Source organism: Enhydra lutris, unplaced genomic scaffold (assembly GCF_002288905.1).
Source record: "Enhydra lutris kenyoni isolate GAN:26980312 unplaced genomic scaffold, ASM228890v2 scaffoldscaffold26, whole genome shotgun sequence".
NCBI classification, from domain to species: domain Eukaryota; kingdom Metazoa; phylum Chordata; class Mammalia; order Carnivora; family Mustelidae; genus Enhydra; species Enhydra lutris.
In genome coordinates this window covers 14,747,378-14,769,253 of record NW_019154110.1, presented here as the reverse complement: position 1 = coordinate 14,769,253, position 21,876 = coordinate 14,747,378, and the positions used below count along the sequence as shown (strand labels likewise).

General features: G+C 41.5%; 2 protein-coding genes across 2 annotated transcripts; both read left to right on the top strand.

The window, feature by feature from the left end:
- The first annotated feature begins 2,149 nt into the window (after positions 1 to 2,149).
- Positions 2,150 to 3,085, top strand: LOC111151614 (olfactory receptor 4D1). Its single transcript, XM_022509712.1, has one exon. It carries the CDS (start codon positions 2,150 to 2,152, stop codon positions 3,083 to 3,085), a length of 936 nt encoding a protein of 311 aa, XP_022365420.1.
- An 8,904-nt stretch (positions 3,086 to 11,989) lies between these two features.
- On the top strand, positions 11,990 to 12,925 carry LOC111151627 (olfactory receptor 4D1-like). The gene has a single exon (XM_022509739.1). It carries the CDS (start codon positions 11,990 to 11,992, stop codon positions 12,923 to 12,925), a length of 936 nt encoding a protein of 311 aa, XP_022365447.1.
- The last annotated feature ends 8,951 nt before the right edge of the window (positions 12,926 to 21,876 follow it).

Here is a 21,876-nt window from a genome sequence, read left to right as displayed (position 1 = left end):
ATTATTTAACCTTTTTAAGCCTCGGTTTATTTGTTTGTAAAGTGGGGATAATTAATAGTATTTACTATATTTTATAAGGATGCAAATACTATATGAGAATTAAACAGGTTAATGTTTATAAATTGTTTAGCATAGTGCCAACACCTAGCGAACACTCAGTAAATGTCTGCTACTATAATGACAGCAATTCCTGTCACCACTACAAGAAATGTTGACTACTTCAGCTACTGCTAAGTGGCAGATGGGTCTGCAAAGAAAGGTAGGAGCCCTTGAAAAGCCATCTAAGTGTGAATTCTTTCTTATAGGCAATGAAGAACCATGGAAAAATCTGGAAAGTTTTGATTTAGATGGAAAATGTCTTTTAGGAAGTTGACGTTACAGAGTGTGCATCTCTGACTGATGAAGACATAGAGACGTGTGTGACAGTTGTAATTTTTATAGGGATAAAGGTAAAAATAGGGATAATAGAACTCTGTTGTTGGCATTTTAGGAATCCATAATTAGATGGGAGGGTTGGGGTTGGGGTATAGGGTTAGAGGTCAGGCACTTTCTCAGAGAGGCCAAACCTGGCCATTAAAGATGCTGCCCACCCAGTCTAATCTTGACAGCATGTGGTAGAGCAAGGACACAAAGCTGGAGACAGAGATGTATTACCCTCTGTTAGAGTTGTTCTGACAATGCCCCTCGAGTGTCTGCTCCACTCCTGCCTATCTCGGGGCTTTCCACCCCAGTGTGCCAGGATAAGCCTATTTTAACCCTGTCTCATCACATTATTTCCCACCAAAAGGCTTACAGGGGTTCTCAGTTGTCCATGGGGATGCTTTTCATATAGTCTTATGCTGACAGTTGGTGGAGTCACAGGATAAAAAAAAAAATGCATCTTCCTGGTACACCATTTTTACACACATATTGGGGTTGAATGTGAATTCTAGGGATAAAATAAAGATGACAATATTTTGAGTCTTGGAACACCTCACAGATAATTTCAGAGATAATTCTGTTTCATAATTATAGATAGAAGTCTTTTTACACTTATTCATTCAATTCCCTATGAAAAGCATATCAGTGCAATTGCTGTTTTCTTTTCATATATCAGGTAGGAAGCCGGGCAGAGAAATCCTTTTAGGTTCCATTGTCTTTACAGGGTGGAGCCTCAGAACAAGTTTTCCTGAATGATTAGAGAAAATTTTAGAAAGGTGTAACTCGAGGGAATGGGTTTTAACATTAAAGAACTAAGTTTATTTTTCAAGGGAATGCCTGCTAGAACTTCCACTTACTGAATTAATGAAATCTGTTTCTTCTTTATTCTGTATTTTCTGTAACTCCTTGATCTTAGCAATCAAAGTATACAAGCCACAATACTTAAATTAAAAAAAAAACCCTCAAAGATGGTCTAGAGATATGCCTATAATAGAAAGTTCCAATAGTTTTTAAAATATAAAGCTTGAGAGTTCAAGGAAATTTTGCATTTGTCCTGGGCTGTTCTGAGATACCTCTGCAGATGGCCTCATGGCAACAATGCCATTAGAGAAGTATTTATTTGGAAAAGTCTGAGAAGTCCTAATCATCCCAGATTTAGCCAAGATCATCTGCTTGTTTGCTTTACATTTGGTTCCAAATTAGGGCATGAACATTTCTTCTAATCCACACCTCTCTTCCTCGGCAATGAATCATTCGCAGCTCAAACTGCCATGATGAAGCATCTCTTTGTTTATCTAAAACCATTAGTGTCTGTATCCTTTCAAGATTTTTGCAGCCAGGATGATGATATTTGTAATCACCTGTACTTGATGACATGTTTATTCATTTTTTTCATTGATTCAACCATGTTCGTGGAGCCTGTAGTTCACATGGCACTATGTCGGGCACATTAGGTATGAATCAACAAGAAACCTGTGGGACAAGGACAGAGTGATACAAAGGCGGGGGGACCCATAAAAGCCTGGGATACGATGTAGGGTGTGGTTAAGGAGATAAGTCTGTGAGGGCCTTGAAAATATATTTATCTCCATGGAAGGCTCGCCTAAGTTCCATCTTAGAAAATATTCAACAATGACTTTGATCAACTTATTCTGACTCTTTAAAGGTAAATGATGGAATTTTCATGATTTTTTGCATGGTTTTTCTTTAGGCATGTGGGGAAGATCCCATGGAAGCACAGAATATCACACAGGTGTCAGAGTTTGTCCTCTTGGCATTCTCACAGACCCACGAGCTCCAGAAACTTCTGTTCCTGGTGTTCCTATTTGTCTATGTCACCACTGTTGTGGGAAACATCCTTATCATGGTCATAGTGACTTCTGACTCCCGACTCCACAGCCCCATGTATTTTCTGCTCCGAAATCTGGCTGTCATAGACCTTTGCTATTCCACAGTGACTTCTCCAAAGATGCTGGTGGACTTCTTTCATGAGGTCAAGACCATCTCCTACCAGGGATGCATGGCCCAGATCTTCTTCTTCCACCTCCTGGGAGGTGGGACTGTCTTCTTCCTTTCAGTAATGGCCTATGACCGCTACATAGCCATCTCCCGGCCCCTCCACTACGTCACCATCATGAACACTCGATTGTGTGTGGGCTTGGTGGTGGCTGCTTGGGTAGGGGGATTTGTTCACTCCATTGTCCAGCTGGCTCTGATGCTCCCATTGCCTTTTTGTGGCCCCAACATCCTGGATAACTTCTACTGTGATGTCCCCCAAGTGCTGAGACTTGCCTGCACGGACACCTCCCTCCTGGAGTTCCTCATGATCTCCAACAGTGGAATGCTGGTCCTCATCTGGTTCCTTCTCCTTCTGATATCTTACACGGTCATCCTGGTGATGCTGAGGTCCCACTCAGGGCAGGCAAGAAAGAAGGCAGCTTCCACCTGCACCACCCACATCATTGTAGTGTCTATGATCTTCATTCCCTGTATCTATATCTACTCCCGGCCCTTCACCCCCTTTCCCATGGACAAGGCTGTGTCCATCAGCTACACGGTTATGACCCCCATGCTCAACCCCATGATCTACACACTGAGGAATCAGGAGATGCAGGCAGCCATGAAGAGATTAGGCAAGCGCCTTGTAATATGTAACAAGGAATGAACATAAAACGTTTTGAGTTTAAATGACAAATCTTCCCTCTGAATTTTTGTTTTCCCACGTGAAAAGTGGAGGGAAATCTTTATAGAGTGTGACATTTGAGATGAAATCAATGCTTCTCTGGATCTACTCCTGTGTCAGGTATTGTGTTAGACACTTTCTCACTTTGATCTCAGCCTCATAAAATGGACAGTGGAGGGGCGCCTGGGAGGCTCAGTGGGTTGCAGCCTCTGCCTTCGGCTCGGGTCATGATCTCAGGGTCCTGGGATCGAGCCCCACATCGGGTTCTCTGCTTGGTGGGGAGCCTGCTTCCTCCTCTCTCTCTCTCTGCCTGCCTCTCAGCCTACTTGTGATCTCTGTCTGTCAGGTGAATAAATAAAATCTTAAAAAAAAAAAAGGACAGTGGATATATTGTTTCATATTAAATACTTTAACAAATGAGAGAACTCAGAGAGAAGTAACTTGCTCAATGGTGAACAAGTATGTTGCTGGAAGAGCTTGGCGAGGACTTGGTTCTTCTGACTCCAAGTTTAGAGGCAAGGCTGTGGGTGGGATTCAGGGTTTCCCACAAACACAAGCGAAAACCTGGAGAGTTCCTCAGCTGTGGATGAATATCTGTGATGACTGGTGAACAATCTCATCTTAATTCTGGAATAATCACAATCTTTTCTGCTCCCTGCTCTTACTCTTCTTTCTTTATCTATGGAGATTTTTTTTTTTAGTTTTTTATTTTTTCAGTGCAACAGTATTCATTATTTTTGCACCACACCCAGTGCTCCATGCAATCTGTGCCCTCTACAATACCCACCACCTGGATCCCGCAACCTCCCACCCCCTGCCCCTTCAAAACCCTCAGACTGTTTTTCAGAGTCCATAGTCTCTCATGGTTCACCTCCCCTTCCAATTTCCCTCAACTCCCTTCTCCTCTCCATCTCCCCTTGTCCTCCATGCTATTTGTTATGCTCCACAAATAAGTGAAACCATATGATAATTGACTTTCTCTGCTTGACTTATTTCACTCAGCATAATCTCTTCCAGTCCTGTCCATGTTGCTACAAAAGTTGGGTATTTATCCTTTCTGATGGAGGCATAATACTCCATAGTGTATATCTATGGAGTTCTGTAACTTTACTGAGCTAGGTATTTGCATCCATTGGTGGTTGTGAATATTCATTTGCCCATTCAATCTATTGGTTCCATTTGTAAATAACTAGAAGTCACTTACTGGTTCAATTGTTTTTTAAAGATTTTATTTATTTATTTTGACAGACAGAGATCACAAGTAGGCAGAGAGGCAGGCAGAGAGAGAGGAAGGGAAGCAGGCTCCCCTGCTGAGCAGAGAGCCCAATGTGGGACTCGATCCCAGGATCCTGGGATCATGACCTGAGCTGGAGGCAGAGGCTTTAACCCACCGAGCCACCCAGGCGCCCCCTGGTTCAATTTTTTAAATAGTTATCTTGGGTCTCTTTCTTAATTTATGAAAATTTTACTTTTCTGTGATCCAGAATTCAATTCTAAGGATGGTAGGAAGCAAAGAAGTGTTAATTATAATCTATAACATTGACCTAAAGGAGAGAAATGGGAGACATTTCCTCAGATGTACTTACATGTGATCTCACAACATGAGATACTCAATTTTGAACTGAATTTGTTGAGAAAAACCTCTTTTAGATGAACACAGCTATATCCTTGAGAATTTAAGACATCTCTTACTGAAGCTATACTATGTTTATGATATAAATGTTATTTGGATGTAAATTTATTAACCCTAAATGGGTTGGTGCAATGTCTTTCACTATAAACACTGTACAGAAAAAATTTTAAAATTGTTCATGGGCCTCAAGGGTAGGTCATTTGGTTGGGTGACCGACTCTTGGTTTTGGCTGGGGACACAGTCTCATGCATCCTGTGATTTGCCCCAAGTCAGGCTCCACACTTAGCAGGGAGTCTTCTTGAAGATTCACTCTTTCTGTTCATGCCCCCTACTCATGTGCATGCTTTCTCTCTCTAAAGTAAATAAATAAATCTTAAAAAAATAAGTTGTTCATAAAATGGCTTAAATTAAAAACATTCCCCATGTTCTGATGCTGTCTTAAATTGTATAGTGAAACACTAACAGGAATTGTAGCCAAGGCACTCTATCCGGGCTCCTGCTGGTTGTGTTTCCTTTGGACATCATTGAATCTCTACTTCTTTAGCTATAAAATTTCCATAATTGCTCACAGTGTTGTGTGGGTCAGTGGGGTGAATGGAAAAATTCCAACACAGGTCTTGGCATATTGTAGGCATTCAGTTAATGTTAGTTCCTCCACCCAATCCCATTTCCAATTGTTTTTTGACTTCTCATCAATACTTTTTCTCCAATTTTAATTCCAGAATAGTTAATGTACAGTGTTAAATTAGTTTCAGGTGTACAATATAGTGATTCAACAATTCCATCTATTACTCAGTGCTCATCAAAATAGGTGTCCTCTTAATCTCCACCTATTTCACCCATCCCACCACCCACCTCCCCTCTGTTGGCTCTCTGTAGTTCAAAGTCTATTTTTTGGTTTGTCTCTTTTTTCCTCTTTGTTCATTTGTTTTGTTTCTTAAATTCTACATATGAGTGAAATGATGTGATATTTGTCTTTCTCTTACTGATTTATATCACTTAACATTATACTGTCTAGACCCATCTATGTTGTTGGAAATGGAAAGATTTCATTCCTTTATATGACTGAATAATATTCCATTATACAGACACACATCTACACACATATAAACCATATCTTCTTTATCTTGTCATCTGTTGATAGACACTTGGGCTGTTTCTACAATTTGGCTATTGTAAATAATGCCTCAGTAAACATACGGGTGTACATATCCTTTCACATAGGAGTTTTCCTAGTCTTTGGGTAAATATGGAATAGTGCAATACTGGAGTAGTTTTATTTTTAATTTTTTGAGGAACCTCCATACTGTTATCCACAGTGGCTGTACCAGTTTGCCCCACCAAAGTGCATGAGGGATCCTTTTTCTCCATATCCTCACCAGCACTTGTTGTTTCTTGTGTTTTTTATTTCAGCCATACTGACAGGTAAGAGGTAATGTCTCATTGTGGTTTTGGTTTACATTTCCCTGATGATGAGTGATGTTGAGTGTCTTTTCATGTGTCTGTTGTCCATCTGGATGTCTTCTTTAGAGAAATGTGTGTTCATGTCTTCTGCCCATTTTTAAATTGGGTTATTTGTTTTTCTGCTGTTGAATTGTAGAAGTTCTTTACTTTTTTGAACACTAAATCCTTTTATGAATACATCATTTGCACATATCTTTTCCCGTTCAATATGTTGTCTTTCAGTGTTGTTGATTGTTTCCTTCATTGTGCAGAAGCTTTTTATTTTAAGATTTTTTTTTTAATTTTTTATTTATTTGGCAGAGAGAGATCACAAGCAGGCAGAGAGGCAGGCAGAGACAGAGGGGGAAGCAGGCTCCCTGCCAAGCAGAGAGCCTGATGTGGGCCTTGATCCCAGGACCCTGAGATCATGACCTGAGCCGAAGGCCGAGGCTTAACCCACTGAGCCACCCAGGCACCCCAGAAGCTTTTTATTTTATTGTAGTCTCAACAGTTTATTTTTGCTCTTATTTCCCTTGCCTCAGAAGACATCTACAAAAATATTGCTTTGGCTGATGTCATAGACATTACTGACTGTGCTCTCTTCTAGGATTTTACGGTTTTAGGTCTTACATTTAGGTTTTTAATGCATTTCGAGTTTGCTTTTGCATATGGAGTAAGAAAGTGGTCCATCCTCACTCTTTTGCATGCAGTTGTTCAGTTTTCCCAGCACCATTTGTTGAAAAGACTTCTTTTCCCCATTGGATGCTCTTTCCTGTTTTGTTGAAGATTAATTGACTTCTGGGTTTTCTATTCTATTCCTTCGGTGTATGTGTCTATTTTTGTGCCAGTACCATATTGTTTTGATTACTTGAGCTTTGTTGTATAAGTTGCAACCTTCCCACCAATACTTTTAAATTACACCAAGAGAGTCATTTGGGTCTTTAGGGTCTAAACAATCAGGTCTACTGAAGTAATGCTCTATTGTCATTTTGTTTATATAGGATTAGTGAAAACAGCTCTCTTAGAAGTTGTTGATGGAAGGCTGTAAATTATTTCAGTTTTAGCTGATTGAAACAATTTTTTTAATGTAACTCTACTCACTGACACACGATGGTACATTACTTTCAGGTGTACATCTGGGTGATTCAACTTCTCTATTTGATATGCTCAGTAATAGTTTGATTCTGGCTCAGAGAATACTTCATGTCTCAGCCTTATGAATCTGTTGATCTTGCCATTCCAGTTCGATTTTTTAAAAAAGATTTTATTTACTTATTTGACAGACAAAGATCACAAGTAGGCAGAGAGACAGGCAGAGAGAGAGGAGGAAGCAGGTTCCCTGCTGAGCAGAGAGCCCAATACAGGGCTCGATTCCAGGACCCTGGGATCACGACCTGAGCCAAAGGCAGACGCTTTAACCCACTGAGCCACCCGGGCGCCCCTCCAGTTCGATTTTTTAAAAGATTTTATTTACTTATTTGAGAGAGTGAGCGAGAGAGAGTACATGAGCAGGGGCAGAGGGAGAAGGAGAAGCAGACTCCCTTGTTGAGCCAGGAGCCTGATGTGGGGCTCTATCCCAGGACCTTGGGATCACAACCTAAGCCGAAGGCAGATGCCCAACTGACTAAGCCACCCAGGCGCCCCTCCAGTTAGATTTTTTTTAAAGATTTTATTTATTTATTTGACAGATCACAAGTAGGCAGAGACGCAGGCAGAGAGAGAGGAAGGGAAGCAGGTTCCCCGCTGAGCAGAGATCCCTATTCGGGGCTTGATCCCAGGACCCTGAGATCATGACCTGAGCCGAAGGCAGCAGCTTTAACCAACTGAGCCACCCAGGCACCCCACCTCCATTTGGATTTTTAATCAAGTTCAGGGATGATTGAGGTGTGAGGAGGAAAAGACCTCATTCAAAGACCTTGCCTAAAGGTTTACTTTACGTTGGATCCATAAAAGGTGGTGTATCCGTCCGAGTTCCACCAGAGCAACAAGACCAGTTGGATATAGATAACATATGTCTAATAAGAGATTTATTGCAAGGAATTGGCTTATATGATTGTGAGACTGACCCCCAGGCCAGTAGAAATGCACAGGATGGGCAGGTGGGGACTTTGCATGAGCTGAAGCCACAGTCCAGAATGTCACCTTCTTCAAGGAAACCTCAGGCTTAACCTCAAGGCTTTTTAACTCATTGAATCAGGCACATCCAGTTTATCTAGGAAATTCTCTTTCACTTAAAATCAACCGATTGTAGCCAGCAATCACATCTGCGGAGTACCTTCACAGCAACCCCTAGTTTAATGTTGGATTGAATAACTGGGAACTATAGACCAGTCAAGGTGACATATAAAACCGACCATCATAATGGGAGAATTATTGATTATCAGTGATGCTGGGCACCTTCAATGGGAATCTAAATGAAGTTGCTTCTGGATGTATCCTGCATCCATTTAAGTTTGAAGTGGTAACAATAGTTAAGTGTGACAAATATTTATTTTCTTAGATATATGCTACATGGGGAAATCATTTTCTCAGTTCATTTTCCATGACTGGGTCTTTAGTGTGATTCCTCTCTCCCTGCCATTCTGGTCTTTGGAATTCATTATGTTGCCTAGTGGATGCAGTGAACAGGGAGGCCTGGTGGACATTCTACAGACCCCTATGTGACTTGACAGGGGAAATATATGAACTGAAACATATTCGTTTTCTCTTAGTGAAAGCGAAGTCAGAATCAGAATTCAAAGTCACTCAAGCGATAGTCAATTAAATGTACAAGTCCTGTTCCCTTCCCCAGAATCAATCCAGGCTAATTGACTCCAAGTGATTAAATTTTGAAATGGACTGAAGCTCTAAATAAGAGTCATTGGTCGGTTTGCTTTTTAATCTACGTCTCTTGTATGTGGGAGATCTTCACATTATATTCTTATCTGCCAGAGGCAGAAACTATTTGACCAAGTGTAAACATGTACAATGAGAGAATTTAGACTAACCTGGAAATACTGTGTAGATCAGAGAGATCTAAGAAATCGGGTTTTACAATACATCAAGCTTACGGTGGCAGTCCATTTTGGTTTTGATCACTTTCTCATAGTGAGAAATTATAGGAGTTTCTTGCAGCAACCCTTGTGTTAGAAACAGTAGTAATTCACATGTAAAAAAAATTCTAGCATTTTATAGATAATGTTAGTAGACCTGGATATGGATGGTAAATCAACACTGGGGGATCTGGTTGGTAAAATAAAGGATAAGATTTTTTTAAGTATTGATTGTATTGTAGAAATGTTTTCCCATGGATGACTTTCTCTAAAGAAAGATAAAGTTTAAAGAAGGGAGAAAGAGAAGGAGGAGAAGGTATAGAAAGAAAGTAATCAAACCAGTTAGCTTGATGATTCTGCACACTCTCAGAAAGAGAAAGAAAGAGAGAAAGAGAGAGAACAGATGGTGGTGTGGCCCAGAACTGGGAGCATCAGCATTATCTGAGAACTTGTTCCAGATGCAGATTCTTGGCACTATTACTGACCAGTTGGATGAGAAAGTCAGGGACTTGGTACACACTACTCGGTCTTCACAAGCTCTCCAGGTGATTCTATTAAGGGTAAGAATCCCCCGCCCATAAATGGGTTTGTCTAAAACTCCCAGAAACTGTTTCTTTGGAAGAGACCCTTACCTTTTAGATCATGGCTTGACAATCCCACATCCTCCAAATCTCTAAAGTTTCAGTGTCCTTGGGTTACTTTGGTTCCCATGGAAGACCTCTCAGAAAGCTAAGTGTTTTTGAGAACTTTTAGAAACTTTTTAACAACTCCCATTGTTACCTTGTCTCCAGTGGGAATCAGGGGCAGTATGTGTGTTTGGCAGGCAGGGGGGTGGGGATCAGCCCAGCTCTGTTTCTAGAGCTGAGCCCAGTCCAATAGTGTGTCCCTGAGGATATGCCCTCTCTCCCTAGGGTCACCCCTGCTGTCATACGTGACGTGTGGGCAGTGGCCAGGGAACTGATGTTGCAGGAAGGAGCTCTCCAAGATGAACAGTCAGTGGAGCTGAGTGTGTGGCTCAGAACCGGGAGCGTCAGCATTATCTGAGAACTCGTTCCAGCTGCAGATTCTTGGCCCTATTACTGACCAGCTGAATGAGGAAGTGTGGAGCTGGGGACACACTACTCGGGCTTCAAAAGCTCCCCAGGTGGTTCTTTTTTTCTTTTTAAGATTTTATTTATTTATTAGAAAAACAGAGAGAGAAAAGGAATGATGGAGAGGGGGAGAGAGAGAGTGTGTGAGAAGCAGACTCCCCCCTGAACAGGAGAAATGTGATCAGATATGAGCTTAGAAAGGTCTCACTGACGGTCTTTTAGAACTGGCCTGTGGCAGAAGCAAATGGAAGAGAAAGAATGAGATGAACTTGACTGTTAATCTCTGATGAACTGCTGTAGGCACATGGGAGAGGATGGGACTAAGAATGGGCAGGAGGAGTCGGGAGGCCCCCACCCCTAACACATCTCCCTCTATATCTCCCCCTCACCTCCTTCTCCAGCTTTGCCCTCTTCCCTCCTCTCCCCACACCTTCCCCTTTCCCTTTCCTTCACCTGCTCTCTTCCTCCCTCTCCCATCCTCTTCCTCCCCCGCTTGATTCCTTTGTCTGTTTCCATGCTCTTGTTTCAACATCTTCCTCCATCTTCTCCCCTTGTATCAGTAACATCTTCTAAACTTCTTGTTCCTTTTAGCAGAGTTCTCGGAGTCCCTGTCATGCAATATTCATCACCTATTTCTTAAACCGGAGACTCTCTCTCACCTTGGCCTCTCTCTTGTCTCAGCACATTTCTTTCTTACTCCATTTCTTTCCAGGTAAGGGGATGCACCCTACAGCTCTTCACGAACCCAGCATCAACTCCACCTGACTTGGGAGCATTGACTATCCACTAAGATGGACACTGTGGGGCACAAATAAAGATTTGTGTCTTTTTGCCTCCGGGAACTTTCAGTTGAACTTGGAAGAAAACCATAGTCACAGGAAAAGCCCATTAATATGAGGATGTGGTAAATGTTGCATGAAAAGTGATTGCTAGAAAAGTGTATTTGAGACCCAAAGAAGGGAGGATGTCTTATAGGAGGAGAATACCCAGAAGAAGTGATTGCCAGAGTGATTCGTTTCCAGACACTTTCTAAGGAACTTGATGGGTTATTCTATTTCATGCCCTAGACAATTCTCTAAAGAAGATGTGTTTATTCCTGTCTTACAGATGTGGAAACTGAGACTCAGAGAGATTAAGTAGCTTAATCAAGGTCAAATCTCAAGTGACTAGAAGCCCTGAATTTGACGGCGGGTGTGTTGGACTCCAACTGTGTCCTCAGACTGGATCCCATGGAATCTTTGAAAGGCAGGTTGCATATGTCTCTGGATGGCTTTAAGATATCTCACGAATGTATAGGACAGCACAAGCTTTTCAGCTGTCCACTGACAAGCCCATTAATAGTAATAGCACCTGGTGATATGGTCTGCACGTGAGGCTGCGTCCTCTGGACCCACACAACTCAGCTGGAGCCCCGAATGAGCACTTAGAGTGACTCCATGCATCTGTATCTATGATTCCTTTTCTTTTTTTTTAAGATTTTATTTATTTGACAGAGATCACAAGTAGGCAGAGAGGCAGGCAGAGAGAGAGGAAGGGAAGCAGGCTCCCTGCTGAGCAGAGAGCCCCACACGGGGCTTGATCCCAGGACCCTGGGATCACGACCTGAGCCTAAGGCAGAGGCTTTAACCCACTGAGCCACCCAGGCACCCCTATGATTCCTTTTCTTTAGGAGGATGGAGAGGGTGCCATGGAGCCAGGGAACCTCACGTGGGTATCAGAGTTTGTCTTTCTGGGGTTCTCAGAGACTCGAGAGCTCCAACTTCTCCTGTTCCTGGTGTTTCTGTTTGTCTACACCACCACTGTCATGGGAAACCTCCTCATCATGGTCACGGTGACCTCGGACATCCGGCTCCACACTCCCATGTACTTTCTGCTCCGAAATCTGGCTGTCTTAGACCTCTGTTTCTCCTCTGTCAGTGCCCCAAAGATGCTGGTGGACTTCCTCTCTGAGAAGAAGACCATCTCCTACCAGGGCTGCATGGCCCAGATCTTTTTTGTTCACCTTTTTGGTGGCGGGACTGTCTTCTTCCTCTCAGTGATGGCCTTTGACTACTACATAGCCATCTCCCGGCCCCTCCACTACGTCACCATCATGAACACTCAGCTCTGTGTGGGCTTGGTGGTGGCTGCTTGGGTAGGGGGATTTGTTCACTCCATTGTCCAGCTGGCTCTGATGCTCCCATTGCCTTTTTGTGGCCCCAACATCCTGGATAACTTCTACTGTGATGTCCCCCAAGTGCTGAGACTTGCCTGCACGGACACCTCCCTCCTGGAGTTCCTCATGATCTCCAACAGTGGAATGCTGGTCCTCATCTGGTTCCTTCTCCTTCTGATATCTTACACGGTCATCCTGGTGATGCTGAGGTCCCACTCAGGGCAGGCAAGGAAGAAGGCAGCTTCCACCTGCACCACCCACATCATTGTAGTGTCTATGATCTTCATTCCCTGTATCTCTGTCTATTCCCGGCCTTTCAGTACCTTTTCCTTGGATAAGACTTTATCCATCAGCTACACAGTTATGACCCCCATGCTCAACCCCATGATCTACACACTGAGGAATCAGGAGATGCAGGCAGCCATGAAGAGATTACGCAAGCGCCTCATGATATGTAACAGGGAGTGAGCTTAAAATGTCTTGACTAGAGTGATCTGAAGGGGCACGTGCACCCGAATGTTTATAGCAGCAGTGTCCACAATAGCCAAACTATAGAAAGAACCTAGATGTCCATCAACAGATGAATGGATAAAGAAGATGTGGTATACACACACACACACACACACACACACACACACACACACAATGGAATACTATGCAGCCATCAAAAGAAATGAAATCTTGACATTTGTGGCGACGTGGATGGAACTAGAGGGTATTATGCTTAGTGAAATAAGTCAATCAGAGAAAGACAACTATCATATGATCTCCCTGATATGAGGAAGTGGAGATGCAACATGGGGGGTTTGCGGGGTAGGAAAAGAATAAATGAAACAAGATGGGATCGGGAGGGAGACAAACCATAAGTGACTCTTAATCTCACAAAACAAACTGAGGGTTGCTGGGGGAGGGCGGTCGGGAGAGGGGGGTGGGATTATGGACATTGGGGACGGTATGTGCTATGGTGAGTGCTGTGAAGTGTGTAAACCTGGCGATTCACAGACCTGTACCCCTGGGGATAAAAATACATTATATGTTTATAAAAAAATTTTTTTTAAATGTCTTGACTAGGGACACCTGGGCAGTTCAGTCATTTAGGTGTCCAACTCTTGATAACAGCTCAGGTCTTGATCTTAGGGAGTGAGTTCAAGCCCTGTGTGCAGCCTAATTAAAGAAATAATCTTGACTTTATTTTTATTTTTTATTTATTTATTTGACAGAGAGAGATCACAAGTAGACAGAGAGGCAGGCAGAGAGAGGGAGGGAAGCAGGCTCCCTGCCAAGCAGAGAGCCCGATGCGGGACTCGATCCCAGGACCCTGAGATCATGACCTGAGCCGAAGGCAGCGGCCTAACCCACTGAGCCACCCAGGCGCCCCTAATCTTGACTTTAAAAGACAATTTTTCCATATGAACTTTTATTTTACCATGTGAAAAATAGAGGAAAGTCTTTATAGAGTGTGACATTTGACATTAAATCAATATTTCTGTGTACCTACTCTTTTTTTTTAAAGATTTTATTTATTTATTTATTTGACAGACAGCACAAGTAGGCAGAGAGGCAGACAAATAGAGAGGTGGTAAGCAGGCTCCCTGCAGAGCAGAGAGCCCGATGTGGGGCTCGATCCCAGGACACTGGGACCATGACCTGAGCCGAAGGCAGAGGCTTTAACCCACTGAGCCACCCAGGTGCCCCTGTGTACCTACTCTTATGTTTGGTATTATTTTAGGCACTTTCTCACTTTTATTTTTTAAAAATTTATTTATTTATTTGAGAGAGAGAGAGAGAGAGAGAGAGACTGTGTCCGGGGAAGGGAAAGAGAGAGATGGAGAGGGAGAATCTCAAGCCAGGCTCCCTGCTGAGGGGGACCCCAAGATCATGACCGGACCTGAAATCAATGGGCCAGATCCTCAAATGACTGAACCACCCAGGTGCTCTGGCACGTTCTCACTTTTATCTCTTCCTCATAAGATGGACAGTGGATACATTATTATTATATTAAACATTTTAACAATGAGAGAACTCAGGGAGAGGTGAATTGCTCAGTGGTGAACAGCAAGTGAGTGGCAGAGCTTGGCCAGGACTTGGTTACTCTGACTCCAAGTTTAGAGGGAAGGCTGTGGGTGGGATGTGAAATTCAAGGTTTCCTACAGACACAAGCGAAAACCTCGAGAGTTCCTCAGCTGTGGATGAATATCTGTGATGACTGGTGAACAATCTCATCTTAATTCTGGAATAATCACAATCTTTTCTGCTCCCTGCTTTTACTCTTCTTTCTTTATCTATGGAGTTCTGTAACTTTACTCAGCTAGGTAGTTGCATTCACTGATGGTTGTCAATTTTCCTGTGTCCTTTCAATCTATTGATTCCATTTAAAATGATCAGAAGTCATTTACTGGTTCAATTTTTTAAAAGGCATCTTTAGTTTGAGAAGTTCTTTATAGATCTTGGATATCAGCCCTTTGTCTATAGTGCCATTAGCAAATGTCTTCTCCCATTCCGTGGGTTGCCTCTTTGTTTTGTTGACTGTCTCCTTTGTGTGCACAAGCTTTTTATGTTGATGAAGTCCCAAAAGCTCATTTTCACTTTTGTTTCCCTTGCCTTTGGAGACGTGTCTTGAAAGAAGTTGCTGTGGCTGATGTTGAAGAGGTTACTGCCTATGTTCTCCTCTAGGATTTTGATGGATTCCTGTCTCACGTTGAGGTCTTTCATCCATTTTGAGTTTATCTTTGTGCATGGTATAAGAAAATGGTCGAGTTTCATTCTTCTATACATAGCTGTCCAGTTTTCCTAGCACCATTTATTGAAGTGCCTTTTTTTCCACTGGATATTTTTTCCTGCTTTGTCAGAGATTATTTGACCATAGAGTTGAGGGTCCATATCTGGGCTCTCTACTCTGTTCCATTGGTCTATGTGTCTGTTTTTGTGCCAGTACCATGCTGTCTTGGTGATCACAGCTTTGTAATAATGCTTGAAATCAGGCAATGTGATGCCTCAGCTTTGTTTTTCTTTTTCAACATTTCCTTGGTGATCTAGGGTCTTTTCTGGTTCCATATAAATTTTAGGATTATTTGTTCCAGCACTTTGAAAAATGCCATTGGTGTTTTGATCAGGATGGCACTGAAAGGGGCGCCTGGGTGGCTTTGTGGGTTAAAGCCTCTGCTTTTGGCTCAGATCATGATCCCAGGGTCCTGGGATCAAGCCCCACATCGGGCTCTCTGCTTGGCGGGGAGCCTGCTTCCTCCTCTCTCTGCCTGCCTTTCCTCCTACTTGTGATCTCTGTCAAATAAATAAATAAATAAATAAATAAATAAATCTTTTAAAAAATTAAAAAAAAAAAAGGATGGCACTGAAAGATTGCTCTGGGAAGCATAGACATGTGTGAGCCTGAAGGAGGGCACACATTGCGTGGAGCACTAGGTGTTATATGTAAACAATGAATCTTGAAACACTACATCAAAAACCAATGATGTATCATATGGTGACTAACATAACACAATTTAAAAAGTTATCTTGAGGGACGCCTGGGTGGCTCAGTTGGTTAGACGACTGCCTTCGGCTCAGGTCATGATCCCGCAGTCCCGGGATCGAGTCCCGCATCGGGCTCCCAGCTCCATGGGGAGTCTGCTTCTCCCTCTGACCTTCTCCTCACTCATGCTCTCTCTCACTGTCTCTCTCTCAAATAAATAAATAAAATCTTTAAAAAAAATAAAAATAAAAAGTTATCTTGAGTTCCTTTCTTAATTTATGAAAATTTTACTTTTATGTGACCCAGAATTCAATTCTAAGGATGATAGGAAGCATAGAAATGCTAATTATAATTTATAACATTGACCTAAAGGAGAGAAATGGGAGACATTTCTTCAGATGTATCTTACACGTGATCATTTCCCAACATGAGATACTCAATTTTGAACTGAATTTGTTGAGCGATACCCCCTTTTGATGGACACAGCTATATGCATGCAAGTTTTTTAAATTTAAATATCCATGAGAATTTAAGACAATTCTTATTGAAGCTTGCTCTGTTTATGATGTAAATGTGACTCATATCTAAATATATTAACCCTATGGGGCATCTGAGTTTCTGTGGATTGAGTGTCTGCCTCTGATTTCCGCTCAATCATGATTCTCAGTGTAGTAAGATCAAGCCCACAGTTGGACTCTGTACTGGGAGTGGAGCCTGCTTAAGATTGTCTCTCCTCCTCTCTCCCTCCCCACCAGCTCATGCTCTCTATCTCAATAAATAAAAAAATAAAAAAATAAATATTATGAAACCTTAATGGATTGGTGCAATGTCTTTCATAAAGATGGTAGAGAAAAAATTTAAAAGAAATTGTTCATAAAATGGTCTAAATTAAAGATATTTCTCAAGTTCTAATGCTGCCTTAAATTGTATAGTGAGACATTAACAGGTTTTGCAGCCAAGGTGCTTTATCTGGGCTCTAACTTCTGCTGGTTGTGTTCCTTTTGGACATCATTGAATCTCTGCTTCTTTAGCTATAAAATTTCCATAATTGCTCACAGTGTTGTGTGGGTCAGTGGGGTGAATGGAAAAAATTCCAACACAGGTCTTAGCTTATTATAGGCATTCAATTAATGTTAGTTCCTCCACCCATTCCCATTTCCAATTGTTTTTTGACTTCTCATCAATACTTTTTCTTCAATTTAATTCCCGTATAGTTAATGCACAGGGTTAAATTAGTTTATAGTGATTTATAGTTTATAGTTTATAGTGATTCAACAATATATAGTATATAGTTTATAGTGATTCAACCATTCCATCTATTACTCAGTGCTCATCAAAATAGGTGTCCTCCTAATCTCCTTCACCTATTTCACCCATCCTGCCACCCACCTCCCCTCTGTTGGCTCTCTGTAGTTAAAAGTCTATTTTTTGGTTTGTCTCTTTTCCCCCCTTTGTTCATTTGTTTTGTTTCTTAAATTCTACATATGAGTGAAATGATATTTGTTTTTCTCTTACTGATTTATATCACTTAACATTATACTGTCTAGACCCATCCATGTTGTTGGAAATGGCAAGATTTCATTACTTTATATGGCTGAATAGTATTCCTTTATTTATATATGCATGTGTATGAATATATTCATATATACATATACATATATATAAAATCCAAAATATATATGTGTGTGTGTGTGTGTATATATATATATATATATATATATATATATGGACACCATATCTTTATTCATTCATGTGTCGATGGACACTTGAGCTGTTTCCATAATTTGGCTATTGTAAATAATGTTGCAAGAAACATATGGCACACACACTTTTAAATTATTGTTTTCATGTTCTTTGGGTAAATAACCAGTAGTGTGATTACTAGTTCATAGGATAGTTCTATTTTTATTTTTATTTTTTTAAAGATTTTATGTATATATTTGACAAAGATCACAAGTAGGAAGAGAGGCAGGCAGAGAAAGAGAGAGGAGGAGGCTCTCAGCAGGCTCCCTGCTGAGCAGAGAGCCCGACGCAGCACTTGATCCCAGGACTCTGAGATCATGACCTGAGCTGAAGGCAGAAGCTTTAACCCACTGAGCCACCCAGGTGCTCCAGGATAGTTCTATTTTTTATTTTTTGAGGAAACTCCATACTGTTTTCCACAGTGGCTGCACCAGTTTGCATTCCCACCAAAGTGCATGAGGGATCCTTTTCTCTACAGCCTCGCCAACATTTATTGTTTCTTGTATTTTTGATTTCTGAAAGGTAGGAGGTGATCTCTCATTGTGGTTTTGATTTACATTTCCCTGGTGGTGAGTGATGTTGAGTGTCTTTTCACATGTCTGTTGTCCATCTGGATGTCTTCTTTGGAGAAATGTGTGTTCATGTGTTCTGCCCATTTTTAAATTGGATTATTTGCTTTTCTGCTGTTGAGCTGTAGAAGTCCCTTGTATCTTTTGGATACTAACCCTTTGTTGGACATGTTGTTTGCAAAAGTCTTCTCCCACTCAGTAGGTCATTTTTTAGTGTAATCGATTGTTTCCTTCACTGTACAGAAAACTTTTATTTTGATATAGTCCCATAGTTTATTTTTGCTTTTATTTCCCTTGCCTCAGAAGACATATCTACAAAAATGTTGCTTCAGCTGATGTTAGAGAAATCACTGCCTATGCTCTCTTCTAGGAATTTTGTGGTTTCAGGTATCTCATTTAGGTCTTTAATCCATTTCATTTTATTTTTGTATATGAAGTGAGACTGTGGTCCAGTTCATTTTTTTCATGGGCTGTCCAATTTTCCCAACACAATTTATTGAAAAGACTGTCTTTCTTCCATTGGCTATTCTTTCCCGCTTTGTCAAAGATTAATTGACTATATAATTGTGGATTTAATTCTGGGATTTTTATTCTGTTCTATTGGTGTATGTGTCTATTTATGTGTCAGGACCATACTGTTTTGATTACTTGAGCTTTGTAGTATAATTTGAAATCTTCACCTTAATATCTTTATTTCTCATTATTTTAAGATTTTGTTTTTAAATAATCTTTCTACCCAATGTGGGGCTCAAACTTACAACCCCAAAGTCAAGAGTCACATACTTTACCGACTGAGCCAGCCAGGCACTTCTCGATCAGTACTTTTATTTTATTTTTTATTTTTTTTAAGATTTTATTTATTTGACACAGAGAGAGAGATCACAAGTAGGCAGAGAGGCAAGCAAAGAGAGGGAAGGGAAGCAGGCTCCCCGCTGAGCAGAGAGCCCGATTCGGGCCTTGATCCAGGACCCTGAGACCATGACCTGAGCCGAAGGCAGAGGCTTAACCCTCTGAGCCACCCAGGCGCCCTCCATCAGTACTTTTAAATTAAACCAAGATAGTTAGTGAACTGGTTCTTTAGGGTCTAAACAATCAGGTCTACTGAAGTAATGCTCTATTGTCATTTTGCTTATATAGGATTAGCGAAAATAGCTCTTAGAAGTTGTTGATGGAAGGCTGTAAATTATTTCAGTTTTAGCAGATTAAAACAATTTTTTTGAGTGTAACTCTACTCAACTGACACACGATGGTGCATTACTTTCAGGTGTACCTCTGGGTGATTCAGCTTCTCTATCTGATATGTTTAGTGATAGTTTGATTCTGGCTCAGAGAACACTTAATGTCTCAGCCTTATGAATCTGTTGATCTTGCCATTCCAGTTCGATTTTTTTAAAGATTTTATTTATTTATTTGACAGACAGAGATCACAAGTAGGCAGAGAGGCAGGCAGAGAGAGAGAGAGAGGGAAGCAGGCTCCCTGCTGAGCAGAGAGGCTGATGTGGGACTCGATCTCAGAACCCTGAGATCATGACCTGAGCCGAAGGCAGCAGCTTAACCCACTGAGCCACCCAGGCACCCTCCAGTTCGATTTTTTAAAAGATTTTATTTACTTATTTGAGAGAGTGAGCGAGAGAGAGTACATGAGCAGGGGCAGAGGGAGAAGGAGAAGCAGACTCCCCTGCTGAGCCAGGAGCCTGATGTAGGGCTCTATCCCAGGACCCTGGGATCATGACCCAAGCCGAAGGCAGATGCCCAACTGACTGAGCCACCCAGGCGCCCCTCCAGTTGGATTTTTAATCAAGTTCAGGGATGATTGAGGTGTGAGGAGGAAAAGACCTCATTCAACCTTGCCTAAATGTTTACTTTACATTGGATCCATGAAAGGTGGTGTATCTGTCCGAGTTCCACCAGAGCAACAAGACCAGTTGGATATAGATGACATGTCTTATAATAAGAGATTTGTTGCAAGGAGTTGGCTTATATGATTGTGAGACTGATCCCCAGGCCAGTAGAAATGCACAGGATGGGCAGGTGGGGACTTTGCATGAGCTGAAGCCACAGTCCAGAATGTCACCTTCTTCAAGGAAACCTCAGGCCTGCCCTCAAGGCTTTTTAACTCATTGAATCAGGCACTTCCAGATTATCATAGGAAATTCTCTTTCACTTAAAATCAACAAATTGTAGCCAGCAATCACATCTGTGAAGTACCTTCACAACAACTCCTAGATTAGTGTTGGATCGAATAACTGGGAACTATAGACCAGTCAAGGTGACATATAAAACCGACCATCGTAACGGGAGAATTATTGATTATCAGTGATGCTGGACACCCTCAATGGGAATCTAAATGAAGTTGCTTCTGGATGTACCCATTTAAGTTTGAAGTGGTAACAATAGTTAAGTGTGACAAATATTTATTTTCTTAGATATATGCTACATGGGGAAATCATTTTCTCAGTTCATTTTCCATGACTGGGTCTTTAGTGTGATTCCTCTCTCCCTGCCATTCTGGTCTTTGGAATTCATTATGTTGCCTAGTGGATGCAGTGAACAGAAGAGGTTTGGTGGACATTCTACAAACCCCTATGTGACTTGACAGGGGAAATATATGAACTGAAACATATTCGTTTTCTCTTAGTGAAAGCTAAGTCAGAATCAGAACTCAAAGTCACCCACATGATAGTCAATGAAATATACAAGTCCTGTTCCCTTCCCCAGAATCAATCCAGGCTAACCGGTTTCAAGTGATTAAATTTTGAAATAGACTGAAGTTCTAAATAAGAATCAGTGGTGGTTTGGTTGGTTGGTTTTTTAAGATTTTATTTATTTACTTGAGAGAGAGAGAGACAGTGACTGAGCCTGAGCAGGAAGGCTGGAGGGTCAGAGGGAGAGGGAGAATCCAATTCCCCATCGAGCAGGGAAGCCTGATGTGGCCTCCATCCCAGGACCCTGAGATTATGACCTGGCACTTAAAAAGACTGAGCCACTCTGGTACCCAGGTTGGTTTGTTTTTTCATCTACATCTCTTGTATGTGGAAGATCTTCACGTTGTATTCTTATTTGCCAGAGACAGAACTTTATTTGGCCAAGTGTGAATATTTGCTGTGGCCCAGCCTGGAAATGCTGTGTAGATCAGAGAAGTCTAAGAAATCAGGTTTTACATCACATCAAGCTTACAAAGGCAGTCAATTCCTGTTTTGATCAGGTTCTTATCATGAGAAATTATAGGAATTTCTTGTAGGAATCCATGTGTTAGAAGCAGTAATAATTCATGCGTAAAAACTCTAGCACTTTATATACAATGGAATATTACTCAGACATGAAAAAAAATGAAATCTTACTATTTACAATGTCATGGACAGAACTAGAGAGTATTATCCTAAGTGAAATAAGTCAGTCAGAGAAAGAGAGTTAACGTATGATCTCATTCGTATGTGGAATTTAAGAAACAAAAAAGATGATCATAGGAGCGGAGGCAAAAATAAAATAAAATGAAATCACAGAGTGAGACGAACCATAGGAGACTCTTAACTACAGGAAACAAAGTGAGGGTTGCCGAAGGGGACGTGGGTGGGGGATGGGGAAACTGGGTGATGGGCATTAAGGAGGGCATGTGATGTGATGAGCACTGGGTGTTA